At 51.6% G+C, this 22,146-nt stretch overlaps 1 protein-coding gene across 1 annotated transcript in view; it reads left to right on the top strand.

The window, feature by feature from the left end:
- Positions 1–22,146, top strand: part of TNS1 (tensin 1) — a 231,048-nt gene that overhangs the window by 44,830 nt on the left and 164,072 nt on the right. Inside the window, exons 2-3 of the mRNA XM_007451428.1 lie at positions 160–274; positions 12,157–12,194. Coding sequence (XP_007451490.1) covers positions 160–274; positions 12,157–12,194 — 153 coding nt within the window. The remainder of the gene's footprint in view (positions 1–159; positions 275–12,156; positions 12,195–22,146) is intronic.

The raw sequence follows: 22,146 nt of genomic DNA on the forward strand, positions 1-22,146 counted from the left end.
TCTTTCCCTGGGCACCTTCTCCCATAAATGGGGTCGGAGCCTTTCACAGCTGAAGGGGTTCTCACCTCTCCTTTCCCCCAGTGCGTGCCTGCCTCTCCCCTGGTCCCCTGGCTCTTTCCCGAGGAGCCCGGCCTGATCACTGTGCCTCTCCTCCCACAGCCAGAGGACCTGGAGGCCCCCAAGACTCACCACTTCAAGGTGAAGACCTTCAAGAAGGTGAAGCCCTGTGGGATCTGCCGACAGGTCATCACCCGGGAGGGTTGCACCTGCAAAGGTGAGCAGCTGGCTGGGCCACGGGGGATGGGGAGCACGTCTTCACGGGAGTGAGGTGCCCGAGGCCCGGGTCAGGCTGGGATGTCCTTGGGGTCCTGACTTGGTGCCTGGTTCTCATTTGGGAGGGGATGCTGAGCACACGGATAGCAAGCATGTGTGAATGTGTGGATGGCACATGGCAGGCGATGGGTGGCATGGAAATGGCATGTAGCTTATGTGTGGATGGCATACAGGTGGCATGTGAATGGCTTAGGGAAGACATATGGATATTATGTGGTGGCAGGTGGATGGTGAGTGGCTGGCGTGTGGAGGGCGTGTGAGGGGGTATGGTTGGCCTGCAGATGTCATGTGGTTGGCACGTGGATGGCATGTGGTCGGCACGTGGAGGGCCTGTGGAAGGTGTGTGGGGGTGTGTGTGCCTGGCACTAGGAGTACTGCAAAGATGCCAAGCTGCGGTCCTGCCCTTGTGGCAGCTTAGGGGTGAGTTTAAGAGGCCCCCAGTTAGCCTCGGAGGAGGGCCTGCTGACTGGCAGGCTTTTGTAATCCCTGTTCTCATGTGCTCCTGGAGCGGCCTGGGCTTGGCTGTCACGGCTGCCAGAGGAGTTGGTGTCTTGCCCCAGGTCACACTGTGAAATCAGAAGGAGGCCCCTGCACCTAAACTCGGTGACTGACACCATCACCCACCCAGTTGCCCCACCAGATGCCTCCCTCTCTCTCACCCCCACCTCCCATCAATCGCCAGCACTCCCCGCTCCATACAGCTTGAGTCGCTGAGCTTCTCTGCAGCCAATTCAGGCTGCCGACACCTCTCACCCTTGCAACTGACAGCTGCCCCTCTGCCTCTGGCATCCTGACCCACCCTCTCAGCCCACCTCCGCACCAGCTTCTGGAGGACCTCGATGTCAGGTCCCCGGGTTTACCCTTGGGAGCCCCCACTCCCTGAAGACAGCGCACACCCCTTCCTGTGGCTGTGAGGCCTGGTGGACCCACTGCTTGCCAGCTCTCTGACCCATGTGCCCCTGGCCCCCAAGTCCATAGTGAAACCAGCTGCAGCTCACACACTTCCCAAATATGACAAGTATGTCAAACATGCCAAAGGGCCGGGCTCTTTCTTGCCTGGAGCCTTTACTCACATGCTTCTCTCCACCAGGGCTCTCCCCTCTTCCCTCCCTCCATGCCCACGTCCTGGTGGGGCTGGAAAGCTGGGCATTAAAGCACTTCATTTTAAAGCACACACACGCATGATCTCATGCGGCACTCACAGCATCCGGGAGGTGCTAGTGTCATCCCTGTTTTACAGACGAGGAAACTGAGCCTCCAAGTAGTTAAGTCTCTTGCTGAGGCACACAGCTGGCTGGGTCGGAGTTGAGTTTCCAGCGTGTGTGCTCTTTGGGGGCAGGAAGGTTCCTAGACGAGAAGTTTCAGCTGGTGTTGGAGGTTGGAGAGGGTGGATGGAAGTGTGTGTGTGCGTGTGCATGTGGGGGGCATTCCAGGCAAAGCCTTTCGGGCCAAGGGCAGAATTTTATGGTCCTTAATTGCAGGACTGGGACACACCCAGACTGAATTTAGGGGGCCCGACAGGAATTTATGCCATACCAAAATTAGCCACATGGTGGCACCCTCCTCCCAAGAGTCCTGGCTGGCGCAGGCGGCGGTTTCGGGTCGGAGCTGGGAGAAGCCGGGGAGGCGTTGCCTAGGCTGTGGTTTTGCCTTTTGCTTCCGTCAGCACCTCCACCTCATCCCGTCCCTTGAACCTGCTCATGTTAGCCCCCGCCCCGTCCCTTCCTTCCTCCCCCAATGCACCTTTCCTTCCCCGCAGTGACTCTGACACAGCTCTGATAGGAGGCAGCACAGGGCTGGGGCTGTAAGGAAGTCCGGCACTCTCACTGCGTGACCTTGGGCACATCTCTGGCCGCATATTCTGTGATCGTCTGTGGTCCTAACTTCCCCAGATGACCTGGCTTGAGGGCCCGGGTCGAGGAGGGGATTTGACCCCACGTGCATGGAAGGCTCCCAAGGCGAGCAGAGATGACCCCGGTCTCACCTGGTTCAGAGCCTGGCCCTGCTGGTGTGAACCGGAGTGGAGGGTAGGTGGCCAGTGGGCCGCCAGGCTGGGGTGGCCGCTCTGGGTGAGTTAGTGGGAAGAGGGGAAAAAAGCCAGGGCCACTCTCCAGAGGCACCACCAGGTGTCAGGACTGGGCCATGGAAGGACCAGGGACCCCCAGCCCCTCAAGGGAAGACAGAAGACTCTCAGCTATACAGGCCACATGTGTATCCCCAGCAAGAGGGTTGGGGTCACTAGGCTTCGGGGCAGGGTTGGGGCCACTGGGCTTACTGGTGGGAGATGCAGGAGTGCGCCAACTCTCTGTGCTTTGGAACCAGGAGGTTGTGGTGGCATGAGATCCCCCTTATCCTTCCCTCTCTCCCTTATCCATCCATCCATCCGTCCGTCCGTCCGTCCGTCCGTCCGTCCGTCCATCCATCCATCCATCCATCCAGGGCCACCAGATATAGTTGTACAGGTTGTTCTCTGGCTGAGGGGGCCATTCACAAAGGCCAATCCAAAGGGTTTGCTGTGCTCTCTGGTTCCTTTTCCAGTCTTCAAGTCTCCGGCTGCACCATGGTGACCCTCTGGATTAGTGGCTGGGGGTTCTGGGTCGAATGTCAAGGCCCTGCATTCACAGCCTCCATGGGGCTTGCAAAGCTGAGGGAATTTTGCCGCAGACAGGGGCAGTGAGGACAACTTCCAAGATCTAGAGAGACTGGGGCATTTGTCCTGTCTCCCACTGGCTGCCCTGCCCCATAGCTCCCCATCCTACTGCATTTCACTGTTTAATGGACTATGGCTGAAGGGGGTGGGGTGGGAGACGGGGTCGGGAAGAGAGTCAAGGAGCCTGGGGTCTAGTTCTCATTCTGGGAGACTCAAAGGTGAACAAGGCAGACAAAGAACGAAGGTGTGTGGACATGTGGGTGTAAGCGTGACCGATATACAGGCAAAGAGGTGGTCGTGAGACCGCAGCTGGTCTTCTGCTGTGCTGAGCCTGTTTCCTCCTGTGTATCGCGGGGTTAATAGTAAACCCTGTCCTCGTCTCTGAGGGGGTGCTTGTGAGGAGCACGGAGGTTCTGTGTATGGCTGTAAAGTGAGCACTAGTGTCAGGACTAAGGCTCCCTGTGCGGAGACAGAGACGGATGAGACAACTGGAGGAGAGAGGCCTGGGGCCTTTGTCAGTGGCCCAGCCTTGACTTCTGGGCCTGCCACTCACAGGCCAGGTGACCTCAGATAAATCCTTTCACCACTTGAACCTCAGTTTCCTCATCTATAGATAAAGGGTTGGACCAAGAATACCTACTGAGGGCTGCCCTGGTGGCGCAGTGGTTGAGAATCTGCCTGCCGATGCAGGGGACACGGGTTTGAGCCCTGGTCTGGGAGGATCCCACATGCCGTGGAGCAACTAGGCCCGTGAGCCACAACTACTGAGCCTGCGCGTCTGGAGCCTGTGCTCCGCGACAAGAGAAGCCACGATAGTGAGAGGCCTGCGCACCGCGATGAAGGGTGGCCCCTGCTTGCCACAACTAGAGAAAGCCCTCGCACAGAAACGAAGACCCAACACAGCCAAAAATAAATAAATAAGCAGACCAATGAACCAACGACAACAAAAAAGAATATCTACTGAGGCCCAGACCATGGGGGTCCTGGAGAATTCCCTTGTTGGAGTCTGGAGAGTCTGGATAACTCTCCCAGTGTAGGCTGCCACTCCACCCCCTGTGTGTATGTGTGCATCCATCTGACAATCATGAACCTCTGGGCTTTATGCCATGCCAGGTACTGGTGCCAAGACCCAGCCCCTGACCTGGGAAGACAGACATGCTGTCAGTCAGAGAGCCCGGTGGCAAAGCTGACACAGAGGTGTGTGTGAAAAGCTGTCTCTGACTCAGCAGAGATTTTCCTATCAAGCTTCAGGAGGGAATCCATATGTAGGCTGGGTCTTGAGGGATGTGTAGGAGTTCCTCAGTTCAAACAGAGGGTTTCCCACAGGTCTCTGGGGTTAGTGCTCTAGGGAGTCTAGGGCCTTGCCCAAGGGCCCTAGCCTCCCACCAGACTGAAACCCAAGGGAAGAGACCAGAATGCCAGCTCAAGAGCCCAAGGCCTGCCATCTGGATCTGGATTGGGGCCCAGACTTAGAGTACTCCTCTTCTTAATGTTTCTGGTCAGCTTGGAAGGTGGGGGCAGTTACCGCAGTTTCCCCAGGGTGGAAACTTGCCTTAATGGGAGAAGTCTATCTAGAAGCCCTCACTAGTTGGATTTGGGGAAACTTTGTTTCAGGGAGCTTTCTCTTTACTGGGGATCCCAGCTTCTACCCTGTGTCTGAGTCACTCCCTTCTTGGAGTCACTGGAAGCAGCCTGGTAGGGTGGGAAGATGCTGCGTTCCAGTCCTGGCTTCCCCACTGCATGGCTGTGTGGCCTTGGGTGAGACAATTAACCTCTCTGGGCCTGGTTTTCCTGGTTCTCTAAATGAGGGGTTGGACTAGATCAGAGGTTCTTAACCATGTTCCAAAGGAGCTGTAGGGTTCTTTAGGGGCCCGAGGGGGTAGGAAAAGGGGAAACCCAAGGGCAGGCTTAAGGACCTGGGGCCCTGGAACCCCTGCCCACTTTAGTCAGAGCAGCTCTGGTTTTAGGAGTTAAATATATCAGGAAGCAGGATGCTGTGGGGGTCTTGCACTTGGCTCAGACATCGTAGATTCAAATCCCAGCTCTTACCAGTGAGAACTGAGGCAGACTGCTTCACGTTTCTGTGCCTTAGTTACCTCACCTTTAAAACGGGACAGACGGCAAACCTCCCGCCTTGGGCTACCGTGGGGATTACCTGAGACAATATGTGTAAAGTGCTCAGAACAGATCCTGGCACATAACAAGCATTCAGTAAGTGCCAACCAATATCACTGAGATTCCATGTAAGAGTCCAGCTGCATCAAGATTTTGGCTGCCAAAACAAAAGCTTGAAAACCACTGGATGGGATGACCTAGAAGGTTTCTTCGTGCCTCAACTTCAGAGCCACACCATACCCACTCCCCCGCGACCACTCCCAGAGTCCCCTTGCATTAGGGTTCTCCAGAGAAACAGGACAACAGGATAGATAGGTAAGTAGGTAGGCAGATAGATAGACAGATATTTATTGGAAGGAATTGGCTCACATGATTGTAGAGACTTGGCAAGTCCAAAATCTGCAGGGCAGACGGTCAGGTTGGAGACCCAGGGAAGAGTTGCAGTTCAAGTCCAAAAGCTGGCAGAATGCCTTCTTGCTTGGGGAGATCAGTCTTTGTTGTTCAGGCCTTCAACTGATTGGACGAGGCCCACCCACATATGGCAGGGAATGTGCTTTACTCAGAATCTACTGATTTAAATGTTCATCTCAGCGAAAAAACATCCAAAAAACAAACCATTCACAGAAACATCTAGAAGAATATTAAACAAATACCTGGGTACCATGGACTAGCCAAGTTGGCACCTAATATAAACCATCATATACCTCCAGGCCAGGCTACGGAAGTAAGCAAGGCAGGGAAGGGCGGCGAGGCCTGGTGGGCAGGTGGGCGGCTGAGCAGGTCTCTGCCAGCTGGGGAAGGAGCGGAGGCCGGCCGCGCATGCAGGCAGTTATCGCCGGGGTCAGGTGCACACCGAGGCTATGCGCTCATTTTCCGACCCGAGGCCAGGAGGAAAAGGCCATTTAGATCCCAACAATGTTGGCTTCCTGTGTTCCCGAGAGGCAGGAAGCCACCCCAGGAGAGAGTCCAGGCAGCCCAGCAAGGCAGGAGTCGGCCAAGGGCTGGGGTTGGGGTGCAGTGCCCCACCCCTGCAGGTAACCTACAGACCCCTCCCCTCTATGGGGCTTTCTCCTCCGTCTCAGGCCGTTGCTGTGAGGGGGCAGTGTTGACACCGGTGGGCTGAGGTGGGGCTCCTGGGCTCCATGGAGTTTTGGTTTGACAGGGTCCCTCCCCAGGGGGCTTCATCTTGCAGGGTCACTAGCCTCCCATGGGAGCTAGGGAAGGCCATGGTCTTCTCAGGTGGGGTTGATCATGAGATGTGTGTCCAGGGAGGACTCAGGCGTCTGAGGGATGCCAGGAGGGGGAGGCTGGAGTTTTCCTGCCCTCGTTCCCCCACAACGAGAAATAGTACCTTGTGGAGTGGGCATCCCTGTCAACCGGGTGTTTCCTCAACAGCGTTTGGGATGTTTTCAGGGTTGGAACCTGGGTTCCCCCCTTTGTTGGTTGTGGGGAGGAAGTGGTAGGTGGTGACTATGATGGAGAGACTGGCTGGGGTTATACACACACTCTCACAGCTGGAAGAGAGCTTGCAGACCATCTGTTCCAGGGGTCGGAAATGCAAGGGCCTTCAGAGGAAAGCAGGCAAGTGAGTGTGGACAGCAGGTCCTGGTGGGGGCCCCAGGGATCCGGAGAGAGCTGCCCTGCTGGAAGGCACTCCAACTAAGAGAAGAATTCTTGCCTTTGTGATTTAAACACTGAGCCGGTTAAGGAAGACAAGCGTGCAGGCCCAGTCTACCCTAGAGGCTGCCAGTTGGCTGCCTTATTTTCTGAGCAGGAGTCTGAGACTCAGAGAGGGGAGTGACTTGCTTCAGGTCACACAGCTCTGATAGCAGTCAGGACTAGAACCCAGCTCTCCTGACTCGGGGCTCTTCCATATAATAACAATCACGAAGGTGATGGAGATGCGGCTGATATAGCTAATCCTTATACAGAATATACTCTGGGCTGGCCACGTATATTAACTCATTTAATTCTCACAACTCTGTGATGTAGATGCTATTATTACCCCCCTTTTGGAGATGAAGGGATGAAGGCTCAGAGTGATTAAGTAACTTGCCCCAGATCACAGAGCTGGTGTGTGACCTGCATCTGAGCTGAGAGCCAGTGTACATGAAGCCAAGTAGGTAAGTGGGTAGGTAGAGAGCAGGACCCATGGACGAGTGGATGAAGGATCAGTTAACTCCTTTAGTGCTCCCACGAGGCTTGATCATAGGTGGTGTTTGTCCTGAAGCACTTGGGAAGACTGACTATGGTCCCCATCTGCCCTCTCCCAGCAGGGGGTGGAGCTGAAGAGCGAGGCTCCCCGACCCTCACTTGTGTCTTTTCTGTTGCCCCAGAATGTCAGTCCTGGTCCCAGGGGTTTAGGCTGGGGAGAATCCTTCCAGTTTGAAATTTACTATACATTTATTGAGCCCATCTATGCCAGACCCAGTGCTAGGGGATGGGGCAGGATACAAAGCTGCAAAGTTGAACAGGACCTCCCTTTCTGTCTTAAAGCAGTTGAATGTGGGGGAGAACCAATAATAAAGGAATACTTAGTCCTCCAAGGTGACAAGCGCTTTCCAAGGGTTGTGGGCTGGGGATTCTTGGAGCACAGAGGAGAGAGGGACATTTTGAACTGGGCCTTGAAGGATGTATATGAGCTCACCATTCCAGACCTGAACCTTGTAGACTCGAAGTCTGTGTGGGGAGTTTGGTGGGGCAGGAACAGATCTCTTTAGTGGCAGTGGCTGGAGGTAGAGGCAAGACTAGGCCATGTAGGGCCTTATAAGTGTGTTGAGGAGCTAGACAGAGGGTCTAAGCAGGGGTACAATGTGATCAGTTTGTACTTGAGAATGGCCTGTGACTCTGTGGATTGAAAAGAGACAAGGCTGGTGGGGAGATGGGGCCCAGGGAAGGATAACTCGCCTGAACTGGTGCAGTGGTGTGGGAGGAAGGTTGGGATTCAGCAGCCTCTTTGGATGACTAATTGCTTGGGAGGGTAAGGAAAGGGAAGAAGGAGTTACAGAGAGGAATATGCAGGTACCCAGGGAGCAAGGAAGGACCCAGGGGAGGGCCTCTGGTCTTTGTTCACAGCATCAGCCTTTGGCCTCTTGCTTTCTGAGGGATCCTGTGCTCTGGTTTCTGTATTAGTTAGCTGTAGCTGCATAACAAATTACTCTAAAACGTAGCAGTTTAAAACAAGTACAGAATTATTCTCTCACATAGTTTCTGTGGGTCAGGGATTCATGAGTGGGGATTCATCCACGTAACTGGGTGGTTCGGACTCTGGGTGTCTCATGAATTTGCAGTCAAGGTAGCTGGGGCTGTAGTCATCTGAAGGCCTGACAGGGGTGGAAGATACGCTTCCAAGGTGGTTCAGTTGTGCGCCAGTCAACTTTGTGCTGGCTGGTGGCAGGAGGCCTCAGTTGTTCATTACATGGCCCTCTGTATTGGGCTGCTTGAGTGTCCTCATGACATGGTAACTGGCTTCCCCTAGACTGAGTGATCCAGGAGACAAAGGCTGAAGCCACCAGTGCCTTTGATGTCTTAGCTTCAGAAGTCATATACCATCTTTTCTATAATATCCAATTGGTATATAAAGCAGTTCATTGTGGGAGGGGACTGTAGAAGGGTGAGCATACCAGGAGGCGAGACACACTGGGGGCCACCTTGGAGGCTGGCTGCCGCAGTTTACCTTTCTGTGACACATTTGAACGTGCCATTGGTCTGAGAAGTGAGAAGCCAGCTAAACGGCATATTTCAAATTACAACAGGAGGGATGCAGGTTAGAGAGAAGGAAATACTGCCCTATGGGAGAATACCTGAGACAGGTGACTAAGATTGTAAAGGAGCCTTCCCTGGAGGGGACTCAGGGCAAGAGGTTTTCCCTGGGGTTGGGAGCAGTTGCTTCTGAAGGTGCAAAAATTCATCTGTGGGGGCTTGACAACGCCTGCGCTGCTTGGAACCTGCCACTTGAATTCAGTTTGCTGAGCTTTTGTCTTTTGAGCTGGGGGCTGGGGGCTGGGGGCTGGGGGAGGTATATTCCTTTGCTCTCCACTCTAGAGCGCTGGGGGAGTATATTCCTTTGCTCTCCACTCTAGAGCTTTCAAGGACAAGCTCTCTGCATTCCAGCACGTAGGGAGAACTCAGCACATTGTACTGCAATTGCCCAATGATTTCCCCATCTGCCCTCCATTCAAGGGCATTTATTGAGTGTCTGTCCACTGTGTGACAGGCAGGCCTGCCCTGCAGGCCACTCACTGCCAGGAGTGCCTGCCCCAGACAGCACTGTAACCAGTCCACATTTTGCTCACCAAGCCATGCATCCAGGTACAGGGCTGGGTCCTCCTGGAGAACGAGCATCTTCTTGCCATTCCCACAAAGACACTATAGTCAGTGTCCAGTAGGCTGGTCTGCCCAGAGGGTGGGACTTTTTCTAATTTGCACAGAGGTGCTGTTTGGTGCTGTGCGCTTGGAGCAGACACTGTTCTAGCCGCTGGGGATACAGTGTGAGTGAGACAGACATGTCCCCTGCTGTCATCCGTCTAGTGTGGGGAGATATACTATATATAAGTGAGCAGGAATTACCCCAGATGAGTTCAGACTGTGAGCTGTGCTAAGAGGATTTTATCAGGGTGCTGCTGAGAAAGAATAATGGGGAGCCTACTGTAATTTGGGTGGTCAGGGAAAGCCTCTTTGAAGAGATGGCTTTCAGTGGATTCGAGAAGTAGAAGAAGGATGTGGCTTGGTGAACAATGGAGAGATGGAGTGAGGGAGAGCTTTCCAGGCAGCCAGAACAGCAAGGGCAAAGGCCCTGAGGTAGGAAAGTTTTGATGCACTCTGTGAACATCAGGAGTATGAAGTCTGATGCTGAAGAAAGATGGGAGTCCTGGCTCTTGTTGTGCTCCCAGTGTCTAGAGTGGGGTTGGGAGGCCTGGAGTGAACACTTAGGGGTGCCTTAGTGATTGACTATGAGACGCTGGGGTTATGGTTCAGGAAAAGACTGAGTGGGGGGGGATGATTAAATGGGGGTGCACATAAACTCCAGGGGAGATCTTCAGGTCAACTCAGCAAACATTTATTAAGCCTCTACTACGTACCAGGCACTGTATCTCTCGTGTGTGTGTGTGTGTGTGTGTGTGTGTGTGTGTTTGTGACAGAGAGAGCGAGAGAGCGAGAGAGCGAGAGAGCGAGAGAGAGAGAGAGAGAGAGAGAGAGAGAGAGAGAGAGAGAGAGAGAGGGAGCCAGGAGGTCCCTTCCTTGAAGGAGCCCCCAAGTGTAGGAACCAAGATGGTGCAGGAAATGGCACTCTGTGGTGATGCCTTCAAGGAGGAGGGAAGAGTGAGAGAGGCCTCCAGAGGAGGGGCCCAGGCCTTATTCTTGAAGACCTGGCATTTGATTAGCAGAGGAAGAGGAAAGGTCCCTTGGTTTGGAGGCAGTGGCCCAGTGGGGCGCCTGCCTGACTGGAATGGCCTTCAAAGCTCAGGCCACATGGCCAGAGGCTTTCTCAATTCCACATTCCTAGGCCAGAAAAGAAGGCATGGGGGTGGGGCTAGGCAAGCTGCTGGCGTCAGAGTGGAAACACCCTCTGCAGGGGCGTTGTCTGGGGTTGCGGGGGGTGGGGCAGAGGGAGAAGCAGAAAGGCTTGATGGATGGGTCTGACTTGACGTGGGTGGCCGGGGGCGGAGAAGTCCCCGGGCCGGGCTGCGTGGCTGGTGGGGTCAGGAAAGCCTTGCGCATCACTGGCTGAATCACAGGCCTGCGCTGGGGCCAGAACTAGGTGCTGGGAGAACAAGAGCCGGCCAAGGTCACATCCCAGACTCCACCCGGTGTGCCTCCCAGCTTCCCCCTGACCCCTACTCCCACCGACAAAGCAGAAGCTTTCGTGTGTGGGGGTGCGCTGGAGCCTCTTTTGGCGGCTCTGGGCCTTCAGCTGTGCCTCAGTCTCCTTTCTGCGTTCTGCTGGGGATCTGGTTGGCTTGTGGTTGGAAAGGGGTTGGTTAACTGTAGATCCAGGAGGCAGGGCAGCCGACTGTGGTCCGGGGCTGTGAGGATTCGCCGTCAGGGTGGCTCCCTGTTCCCTAACCAGCGCCCCTGACCCACCTGTCTCCGCAGCCCAAGTCAGCGCAGGAGTTCAGCTCAGGAGACCCCTCTCCCATCTTCGGGACCTGGTGAGAGGGGCTCACCAAATCCTGGGTGGAGGGCCCTGGGGTTAGGGTGGGCAGGCTGGGACATTCCAGGCTGAGGGAACACCACAGGAAATTTGATTCCAGCTTCTGGTAGTGGGAGGGCAGAGCAAGTCGTGTGTGTGTGTGTGTGTGTGTGTGTGTGTGTGTGTGTGTGTGTGTGTTTCAACACATAAAGTTTGTGAATCTGTGCCCACACGTCTGTGTACAGGCTGTACTCCGAGGATCTCCCGTGAAATTGTGTGTGCGACTCCCACCCCCCGCCCCCAGTCAGAGGTTTCTCCTTGGGCTTGTGAGTGGGTGTGCAAGGCTGGCTATGTGTGCACGTATGGCTGAGTGTATGGGTGTAAGTGGTTATTGGTGTGTGTGTGTGTGTGTGTGTGTGTGTGTGTGTGTGTGTGTGTGTGCGCGCGCGCGCGCGCGGGGGCCTCTCCTGGACCATGAATTGGGTCTGTGTGTCTCTCCTGGGGGGAGTGAGTGTGATCGTGGTTCCCGGGTGCCAGCTGCCTGCCTGGCGTGTAAGGCGAGAAGGTCCCCTTATTCCTAGCTCGGCTGGCAAGGACCCTGGGTCCGGGCCACCTCTGCCCTCTGCAAGGATCCAGCGGCGGAGTCGGTTCCCCTCCTCTCCCCCGGCTCCTCCCAACTTCCCGCGGCCGCCCGAGGGGCTCTGGCAACGTGGTCTAGGGGCCTCCTCGGCCCGCGGGTGCGTAGTCCCGGGCGTTCTCGCCCCTCAGGCCCCGGGGAGCTGCGGCAGCCCCACGCCCCCTCCTCTCTCCGTCCCTCCTTCCCTCCCGAGCGCGGATTGCGGGCGGGGGTGGGAGGAGATTTCGCCGGAGTCTCCACTTCATACCTCGCGGCTGAACTTTCTTTCTGTGTCTCGCCCTCTTGCAGTCTGCAGCTTCTCCTGTCATCGGAAATGCCAGGCCAAGGTAAGGGGCTGCGGGCCGCTGGCCCCGCGGGGGGCTGGAAGACTGGACGGTAGGGGTCACGGGACTGGAGCGGGGGCACCGGCGGGCCGGGGGCGGTGCCCTGGTCGCCTCCTCCTTCTCTCTTTGTTTATGCAAAGCTTCTGGGCCCCGGAGCTGGCTCAGGTCAAGGTGAAGGCGAGGGCCGGGGGCGGGGGGCGGCGAGGGGGATGGGGGCGCGATGCGCAGGCTCGGCGGCTATTGGGGGTGGCTGGCGGGGATCGAGCGCCTGGAGAAGGGCCTTTGAAGGTATTTCCACCTCGTTCTCAAGGCGAGTGGACGTATGAAGGGGGAGAGGGATGCATTTCAATTCCCCCTTGGGCCGCGCAGAGCCCTAGTTGGCCGGATTTGACCAGCCTAGAAAAACGCGGGATAGTGCCACAGCCATAGGACCCCGAGGGCGGAGAAGGGGATAAGTAGGGGGAGTGGGGGTGAGGTGGAAGGAGGTCAGAGGTCAGGGTCGCGCTGGGCCTGGAACCTCCTTGAGCGACTGTCCCACTCTCTTCATTGGCGGGATCTCACTTTGGTGCTCAGTTTCCCCATCGGTGTTTCCTGGCTGGTCTTAGTGGGAGAGGAAAAGAGGAGGAAAGAAAGACCAGAGGAATTGCTGGGTCCTGGTTGGCCAGGTTGGCTGGTCCCTTGCTGCATCCTCTCATGCTTTGGCAGAAGAGTGATCACCTGGTGGCAGCCTTGGAGTAATGGGGGTGGGGGTGGGGATGACACCAGGATGGATTTTGATGGATGTCTTGGGAAGGAAATTGTTCCGTCACATGCGCTCAGCTTTCTGGAGGTGGAAGTGCTCTGCCTCAACCTTTCATGTGCAGCCAGTCTACGCACTGTCCCCATTATTGTTAATATCCTCCCTGCCCTCTAACTGCCTTTGCTGTTCGCACTTAATCTTTCAGGAAGGAGTTCAGTGAATGGAAGGAAGGGGGAGGATGCTTCAAAAAGGAGCTTTGAGGAGTTGAGGCCCAGTGTCTGGTGCATCTCATGCTCTGCTTCTTATTAGCTGGGTGACCTTGGGCAAGTCATGTAACCTCTCTGAGCCTCTGTTTCATTCTCAAGGATATGGGAGTAAGAAAAGGTTATTATGAGGATGAGATGGGATAATGTGTGTGACGTGCCCAGCACAGTGCCTGACACACAATAGGTGCTCAAAAACATAACAGGCAATTGATTATTATCAGTTGGTAGCTCTGAGGGCGGAGAGTTACATTGGAGAAAGGTGCTGATGGAGTAGGCCTCTCTGAGAGGGGATCCACTTCCTCCTGAGTGACCTTGCTCAAGCAGAGTACACAGCCTTGCTGTGGGGTAGGGGAGGGGTCTCTCCATCTGGAAACTCCAGGTTGGAGGGCTGTCCCAGCAGAAGTGCAAAAGGCCTGGCTTGTTTCTGCCATCTGGACAGTTTCTGCCCTTTCTGTTGTCTTCTGCTTTTCTGACAACCTCAGCCTTTTCTTCTCTGGGTGGGAAGTGAGTTTCTGCCTCTCCCTGCATCTCCCACCTTGTTCTCTTCATCCAGAGCAGAGTTTTTCCACCTTTAACCCCAGAACCTTCCGGTGTTCTTGCTCCTCCCCAATCAACCCCCCCCTTCCCGCACCTGTTTCTCTTAATAACAATGGACATTTGTACAGTGCTGTAGGCCTTAGAAAACACTTCAATGCGTTATCTGATTTTATTCTTTTAATTCTACCAGAGCATAAAACAGGCCGAAAGATCTCGTTGTTTTACAGATAAACCGAGGCACCCAAAGCTTCATTGACTTTCCCAAGGTCTCACAGTATAATTCCTCACCCATTTCTGTCCCTGGGCCTTTGCGCTTCCTTCTAAAATGTCCCTCTTGCCTAGGGGCAGACATTCCTTGATCCTTACCTGCCTTTCCCCCTTTGCCTTCCATCTCTTGTGGTAGTGGATACAGTCAGAGAGGATAGGTGATGAATGTCCAGTGAAGGGCCTGAGTAGGGTGAAAGGGGGGTCCAGATAGGCTGAGAGGTGTGACAGAAGATGGCTCCTTGCTGTACAGCTGCCTCTTGTGTGGACGCAGAGAGATGACAAAGATGACTTCTGGGAGGCGTAGCCTGCTTGGCAGTTCTCACATACGCTGGGGGGTCAGAATACACCAGGCTGCAGCAGCCCTGCTCTGCCCAGCCAATGAGGCTAACCCGGAGGGAAGAGGTAGCCTGGCAGGGCAGTGGCCAGACAGACAAATGGGGCTTTTTATAGGATTTTCCTCTATAGGAAATGGTACCCACTGATGGTGTGAGCTCCACCCACCTGGCAAGTCTCTCCCCTAAAACTACAGATCTTGCTAACGCCCTGCCTTTTCCTCCTGCCAGGAAAGGGTGATGTGAGCCCCAGACCACACAGCAGAGCTGTCTGTACTCTGGATTTTATAACCAGATCAACTTGGAGGTCATCTCATCCATTCCCCCTGCCTCTAGAAGGGATTCATTAAACCAATGTTTTTTGAGCTCTTTCCACATGCCAGACACTGTTGTAGGTGAACAAGACAGAGAAGGCCTTTGCCCTCATGGGACTGACATTCTCACAGGGGAGACAGACAGTAAATAGGCAAACAAGTTATGATGGAATCAAGCTAAAGCGGGGGTTAGAGAATGATTAGGCTGAGTGGCCCAGGACAGCTCCTCCAAGGAAATATTGTGTGAGATGAGACTCCAGTGATGTTACGTGATGATTTGAGAGACGGAAAGAGCCAGTGCACCCGGGGTGAGGTGAGCTTGTCACGCTTGAAAGAAGGCCGTGTGGCTGGAGAGTAGTGAGCACTGGCGGATTTTAAGCATGAGAGACGTGATCTGATCTCCACTTGGAGAAGGCCACTCTGACCTTGAGCAGGAAAAAGTGTAGGAGCAGGGAGATGGGTCAGGAGGCGGCTGATGTTGTCCAGGTGAGAGACGCTGGCAGCTTAGCATCATGAACCCATGGCTCTGAGCGGGGCTCTATGATTTATACGTCACAATACGATGTAACAAATTACCCCCAAATTTAGTAGCTTAAAGCAGCAACACACAGTTTCTGTGCGTCAGAAATTTGGGAGTGGCTTAGCCGGCCGGTTCTGGGCTGGGGTCTCTCATGGGGTGGCAGTCAAGATGTCAGGTGGGGCTAATGTCATCTGAAGGCCTGACAGGCTGGGGGATCTCCTTCCAAGATGGTTCATTCATGTGGCTAACAAGTTGGGGCTGGCTTTTGGCAGGAGGTGTCAGTTTCTTGACACACAGCCGTCTCCATAGGACCGCTTGAGTGTCCTCATAACATGGCGCCTGGCTGCCTCAAAGTGAGTGATTCAAGAAAGAGCGAGGCAGAAGCCCCATGTCTTTTATAGCCTGGCCTTGGAAGACAAACACTGTTTCTACAATATGCTATTAGTCACACGAGTCAGCCCCACTGAGCGTGGGAGGGGCCTATAAAGACATGAATACTTGGAGGCAAGAATCACTGGGACCATTTGGAAGCTGACGACCACAGAGTTCCAGGGAGAGAGCAAAACTGATCTGGCCGTCGGGAGGTCTCGAGAGCGGTGGGAAGGGCAGGGACATAGGAATGAGACATAGCTGGGTTTGAACTCTACCCTGCTGCCTTCCAGCCGTGTGAGCTGGGTTATAGAGGGTTAAATGCACGTTGGCACATAGTAGGGCATCTTCTTTCTTGGAACCATAGGTGAAACTAGAAAGGAGCCCAGATATTCTGTGCCTCGTTCTTTACCACTTGGACCTGCTTGAGAGAAAATGCTCAGTGCTGGTAGAGGAGGGCCCTTAGTGCTCAGCTCAGAGCAGATGTTAAATACATGTTTGTTGCACTTGGGACTGTTGAGAGGTATGTTGCGCCCTCAGCTTCTAGGATGGTGCCTGGCCCATAGTAGAGGTTCCAGTGAAGAAGTAAAGGAGTGGAATAAAGGAATGTTGAGAAACGAGAAGTTCCTATATAGGGAGAGGCTGAGGGGGTGGATGAGAGCAGGAAAGAAGGAGCAGAAAAACCATTTAAAAATTCTCCTTCAGAAAGTTCTCCTACCTCCTAACACAAAGATGCTCCATATAGGGAATTCCCTGGCAGTTCAGTGGTTAGGACTTGGCTCTTTCACTGCCGTGGGCCCGGGTTCAATCCCTGGTCAAGGAACTAAGATCCCGAAAGCCGCATGGTGTGGCCAAAAAAAAAAAAAAAAAAGGTGCTCCAAATAATAAATCTAGGCATTTACATTGTCTAGTCTAGTTGGGGTATAACTCACATACTGTCAAGATCTAGAACATTTCCGGCACCCCAAAAGCAGCCTTTATGCTCCCCTCCAACCAATATCCCCCAAAGGTAATTGCTAGTCTTACTTATACCATCAGAGATTAGTTTTGCCTGTTTATGAACTTCATATAAATTGAATCACGCAGTATGTTTACTTTTGTGTCTGGCTTATTTCACTCAGCATTGTCTCTGGGAGGCTCATCTGTGTTCTAGTGGGTTGCAGTGGTTCATTCTTTTTTTATTGCTGTGTTGTATTCCAGTATGTGAATAAATCCCAATTTATTTATCTGTTCCACTGCTGATTGCCATTTGGGTTATCTCCAGTTTGGGGCTACTATGAGCAGACTGGCTCTGAACATTTAATCACCTATATCTACACTGAACTTTGTAATACACAAAACATTTTCCCTTGCCTTCTCAGTCCTGGGAGGTGGGCAGGGCTCATGGGAGTCCCATTTTAGAGATCCAGTGTTGAGGCCCAGGGATGGTAACCAACTTGGCTAAGGGCACCTTAGTGCCAGTGGCTTTCTGGCACTGGCCTGGGATGAATGGTGGGGAGCAGGTGAGAAGGGAGGTGAGTCTGAGAGCAAGCCAGAGAAACAGAGATAAATAGAGAGAAGGGGCTGGTACAGGCACTGGCAACTCATCGTAGTTCACGGAAGCCCCACTCTCCTGCTATCCCCATAAATCTCTTGAAGGGAGCAAATTCTAAGCCTCCCTTAGTCCCCACCCTTAAGTCTCATAGGGGTCCTTATCTGTCCCCAATTGTTTCTCCTATTGAGGATTTAAAATGAATGGCCCAGTATTTGTCTTCCACTTTTATTTATGTGCCCAGTGTGTATATACACTGCAGATTTTCTTCTGTTTTGCTTTTCTCCTCATTTGCCTGCTGTAGGGTTCTACAACCTCCAGATACATCTTATTCATTTGTGTATTTATTTATTATTTTAAAGGAGACTTTACATTTTAGGCTGGCTTTCGATTTACAGAAAAGTTGCAAAGATAATACAGAGAGTTCCTGCGCAGCCCACACCCAGTTTCCCCTCATCCTGATACGTGTCTGAGAAACCCTTTTTTTCACTCCTGACTTGCCCCCTTGTTTGAAATAGCAGTCCCAGCTGACAAGGGCGGCTCCTTCCAGCAAAATGCTAGCTGTCTATTCCAGGTCAGATAAGAGTTAGATGAAAGGACCAGGTAGATGCAGGGCAGGCAAATTGCCCAGGCCCACACCTCAGCCTCCGGGCAGCCCCTTGTCACCTCGCTTCCTTTAGTTCTCCTGCCCTCTTCCCAGCCCTGGCACCTCCCTGCCCTCAGCACCGGGAGCGGGGGAGGGGCGAGGGGGGTGAAGGTAGGAGGCTGCAGCAATGAGTTGGTCTCCTGCCCTGTACCAGAGGGGTTTAAATCCCATCCTTTAAGCTTGAAAGGAAAGGAAATCCCATAATTAACCCCCATCTTTCAGTCACATTATACATCACTCTCCCACTCTCTCATAAACACACCTGCAGCCTTCCTTCACAGTTGTGTTGGAGGCTTGTTGTATTCTCCTGCTACCAGGATAGCAGGGTAGTGGGAGGAGGTTCATGGCTCCAAGACCCATCCGTTGCCCTGAGCCCAGTGGAGTGCTTAGGTTCTTTGGCCTAGGAGACAGACTGTTGAGTTTAAATGCTGACTACAATAATAACTGGCTGTGTGACCCTGGGCAAGGTACTTAACCTCTCTGAGCCCCAGCTTCCTCATCTGTAACACAAGGATTATAGTAGGACCTATATTGTAGGGCTCTATGATAACCCAGCTAAAATGCCAAGCTCAAAATTAAGTGGTCAAAATCTTGCTAATATTTATCATTTTGTATTCCTCCTACCTTCTTCTAACTCAGAAAAAGAGGGGAGATGGGAATTCCCTGGCGGTCCAGTGGTTAGGACTCCACGCTTCCACTGCAGGGGGCACGGGTTCAATCCCTGGTTGGGCAACTTAGATCCCGCATGCCATGCTGGGCCACATGGTGCAGCCAAAAAACCCCAAAACAAAACAAAACCAAAAAAGGTGGGGAAAAATCTGAACTGAGAGACCAGCCAAGCTTGCTAAGAGCCCTGGTGTCAAGCAAGATGATGCTTGCATATGTTTTGCTTCTCTTCTCCCTCTCCACTATCAAGGAAGAATGAGGAAACAGATGTAGGTGAATATAATGTGTCTTTTGCTGTTTGCTTGCCTCAGGGCACCTGAGATCTGTAGCGGTGGTTCCAGACCTTGTCTGTGCATTAGAATCACTGGGGTGCTTTAAAGATAATGATGCCTCGGTCCCCCTCCCCAGGGATTCTGACTTAATTGGTTTGGGGCATGACCTGGGCATTGGGATTTTTGAAAGTGGCAACCATAGGTGGGGGTGTAAAATGGCACAACCATTCTGGAAAGCAGTTTGACCATTCCTTATAAAGTTAAACATACACTTGCCTTATGACCCAGCAATTCTGCTCCAAGGTATCTACCCAAGAGAAGTGGAAACATATCCGCTGAAAGGCTTGCACATAAATTCATACCAGTTTTATTCACAATAGCTATGAATTCACAATTCACAAACTGGAAAAACCCAGGTAGTCAACAACAGGTGAATGGACAAACTGTGTCATAAAGGTCCAGTGGAATACTACGTGGTGATAAAAATGAACGAACTATTGTTACGCACAGCATCATGGATGAATCTCAGAAACACTGTGCTTAGTGAAAGAAGCCAGACACAAAAGAGTACATACTAGATGGTTACATTTTTATGAAATTCTTGACAAGGCAAAACTCTCACGACAGAAAGCAGATTAGTACTTTCCTGGAGCTGGGGGGTGGTGGGAAGATTGACTGCAGAAGAGTGTGAGGGAACTTCTTTTGGGTGATACAGATGTTCTTTATCTTGATTGTGGTGGTGGTTACCCAGAGTATGGGTTTGTCAAACTCACTGAACTATATTCTTAAAAGGAAGGGATGCATTTATTGTATATAAATTATATGTCAGTAAAATTGATTTAAATAAAAGCTTCCCAGGTGAGTCCCCTTTGCAGCCAAATTTGAGAACTGCTGGTCTGCAGCTTCTGAAGACCCACCTCTGTCCTTGCTGTCTTGGTCAGCACCCAGCACAGTGCCAAGTATGTAATAGTGCTTTCTGTGGTCAAGGGCCTCTCTTACTCTTCTTTAAAAAATAACAGCTTTCTTGAGATGTAATTCACATACCATACAATTCACCCATTTAAAGCATACATTTCTTTAAAAAAATTTTTTTTACTTATTTTATTTATTTATTTTGGGTTGTGCCAGGTCTTAGTTGCAGCTGGTGGGCTCCTTAGTTGCAGCTGGCAGGCTCCTTAGTTGTGGCATGCGAACTCTTAGTTGCTGCATGCATGTGGGATCTAGTTGCCTGACCAGGGATTGAACTGGGTCCCCTGCATTGGGAGGCGGATTGTTAACCACTGCAACCACCAAGGTAAAACATACATTTCAGTGGTTTTGCTGTATATTCAATGTTGTGCAACCATCACCACAGTCAATATTAGGGCATTTTATCACCTCAAAAAGAAACTCCATACACTAAAAAAAAATTATTTTATTGAAGGTGACGTACGGTTGATTTACAATGTTGTGTTAATTTCTGCTGTACAGCAAAGTGACTCAGTTATACATTTATATACATTCTTTTTCATATTCTTTTCCATTATGGTTTATCCCAGGATATTGAGTATAGTTCCCTATGCTATACAGTAGGACCTTGTTTATCCATTCTATATATAACAGTTTGCATCTGCTAACCCCAAACTCCCAGTCCATCCCTCCCCAGCCCCCTCTCCCCTTTGGCAACCACAACTGGGTTCTCTATGTCTGTGAGTCTTTCTGTTTCATAGATAAGTTCATTTGTCATATTTTAGATTCCACATATAAGTGATAACATATGGTATTTGTCTTTCTTTTTCTCTTTCTGACTTACTTCACTTAGTATGATAATCTCTAGGTCCATCCATGTTGCTGCAAATAGCATGGTTTCGTCCTTTTTTATGGTTGAGTAGTATACCACATCTTCTTTACCCATTCATCTGTCGATGGACATTTAGGTTGTTTCCATGTCTTGGCTATTGTGAATAATGCTGCTATGAACATGGGGGTGCATGGATCTTTTTGAATTATAGTTTTGTCCGAATATATGCTGAGGAGTTGGATTGCTGGATCATATGGCAACTGTATTTTTAGTTTTTTGAGGAACTGCCATACTGTTTTCCATGGTGGCTGCACCAACTTACATTCCCACCAACAGTGTAGGAGGGTTCCCTTTTCTCCACACCCTCTCCAGCATTTAAGAAACCTCATACAGTTTAACTGTCCCTCCTCAATCCCACTCCTTCCCGCACCCCGGCCCCAGCCTTAAGCAACCACTAATCTGCTCTCTGTCTCTATGTATTTCTCTATTCTGGAGATGTCACATAAATGGAATAATAGAATGTATGTTCTTCAGGGCTGGCTTCTTTCACTTAGCATAATGTTTTCAAGGTACATCCTTTGTGTGGCCTAATAATATTCTATTGTATGGGTATACCACATTTTGTTTATCCATTTATCAGTTGATGGACATTTGGGTTGTTTCCACCTTTTGGTTATTGTGAATAATGTTGCCATGAATATTCATGAACAAGTTTTCATGTGGACATATGTTTTCACTTCTCTTGTATCTATCTATCTATCATCTATCTGTACCTATGTGTGGAATTATGGGGTCCTGTTGTAACTCTATATTTAACTTTTTGAGGAACTGTCAGCCTGTTTTCCAAAGTAGCTTATATTAGTTTTCTAGGTCTGCTGCAGCAAAGTATCACAAACTGACTTAACAGAAATTTATTGTCCCACAGTTCTGGAGACTAAAAGTCCGAAATCAAGGTGTTGGCCTCTTCTAAGATTTGAGTGGTTTGCTGGCAATCTTTGCTGTTTCTTGGATTATATATACTTCACTTTAATCTTTTATCTTCACATGGTATTTTCTGTGTGTGTCTTCTTATCATCTTTCCTCTGTATCTATCTGTCTCTGTGTCAAGTTTTTATAAGGACACCAGTCATATTGGATTAAGGCCTACCATAATGATCACATTTTAACTTGATTACCTCCATAAAGACCCTTCTTGCAAATAAGGTCACATTCTGAGGTACTGGGACTTCAGCATATCTTTTTTTGGGGAACACAATTCAACTTACAACATAGCTGCATCATTTTGTATTCTTACCAGCAATGTATGAAGATTCTGATTTCTGTACATCCTCATCAATACTTATTTGACTTTTTGATTATAGCCATCCTAGTAGATATGAAGTGCTATCTCATGGTGGCTTTGATTTGATTTCCCTGATGACTAATGATGTTGAATATCTTTTCACCTGCTTATTAGTCATGTGTATATCTTTTTTGGAGGAATGTCTGTTCAGATTCTTTGCCTATTTAAAAAATTAGGTTATTGGGCTTCCCTGGTGGCACAGTGGTTGAGAGTCCGCCTGCTGATGCAGGGGACACGGATTCGTGCCATGGTCCGGGAGGATCCCACGTGCCGCGGAGCGACTGGGCCCATGAGCCATGGCCGCTGGGCCTGCGCGTCCGGAGCCTGTGCTCTGCAACGGGAGAGGCCACAGCAGTGAGAGGCCCGTGTACCGC

Source organism: Lipotes vexillifer, unplaced genomic scaffold (assembly GCF_000442215.2).
Source record: "Lipotes vexillifer unplaced genomic scaffold, Lipotes_vexillifer_v1.1 scaffold1145, whole genome shotgun sequence".
Classification (NCBI taxonomy): Eukaryota; Metazoa; Chordata; class Mammalia; order Artiodactyla; family Lipotidae; genus Lipotes; species Lipotes vexillifer.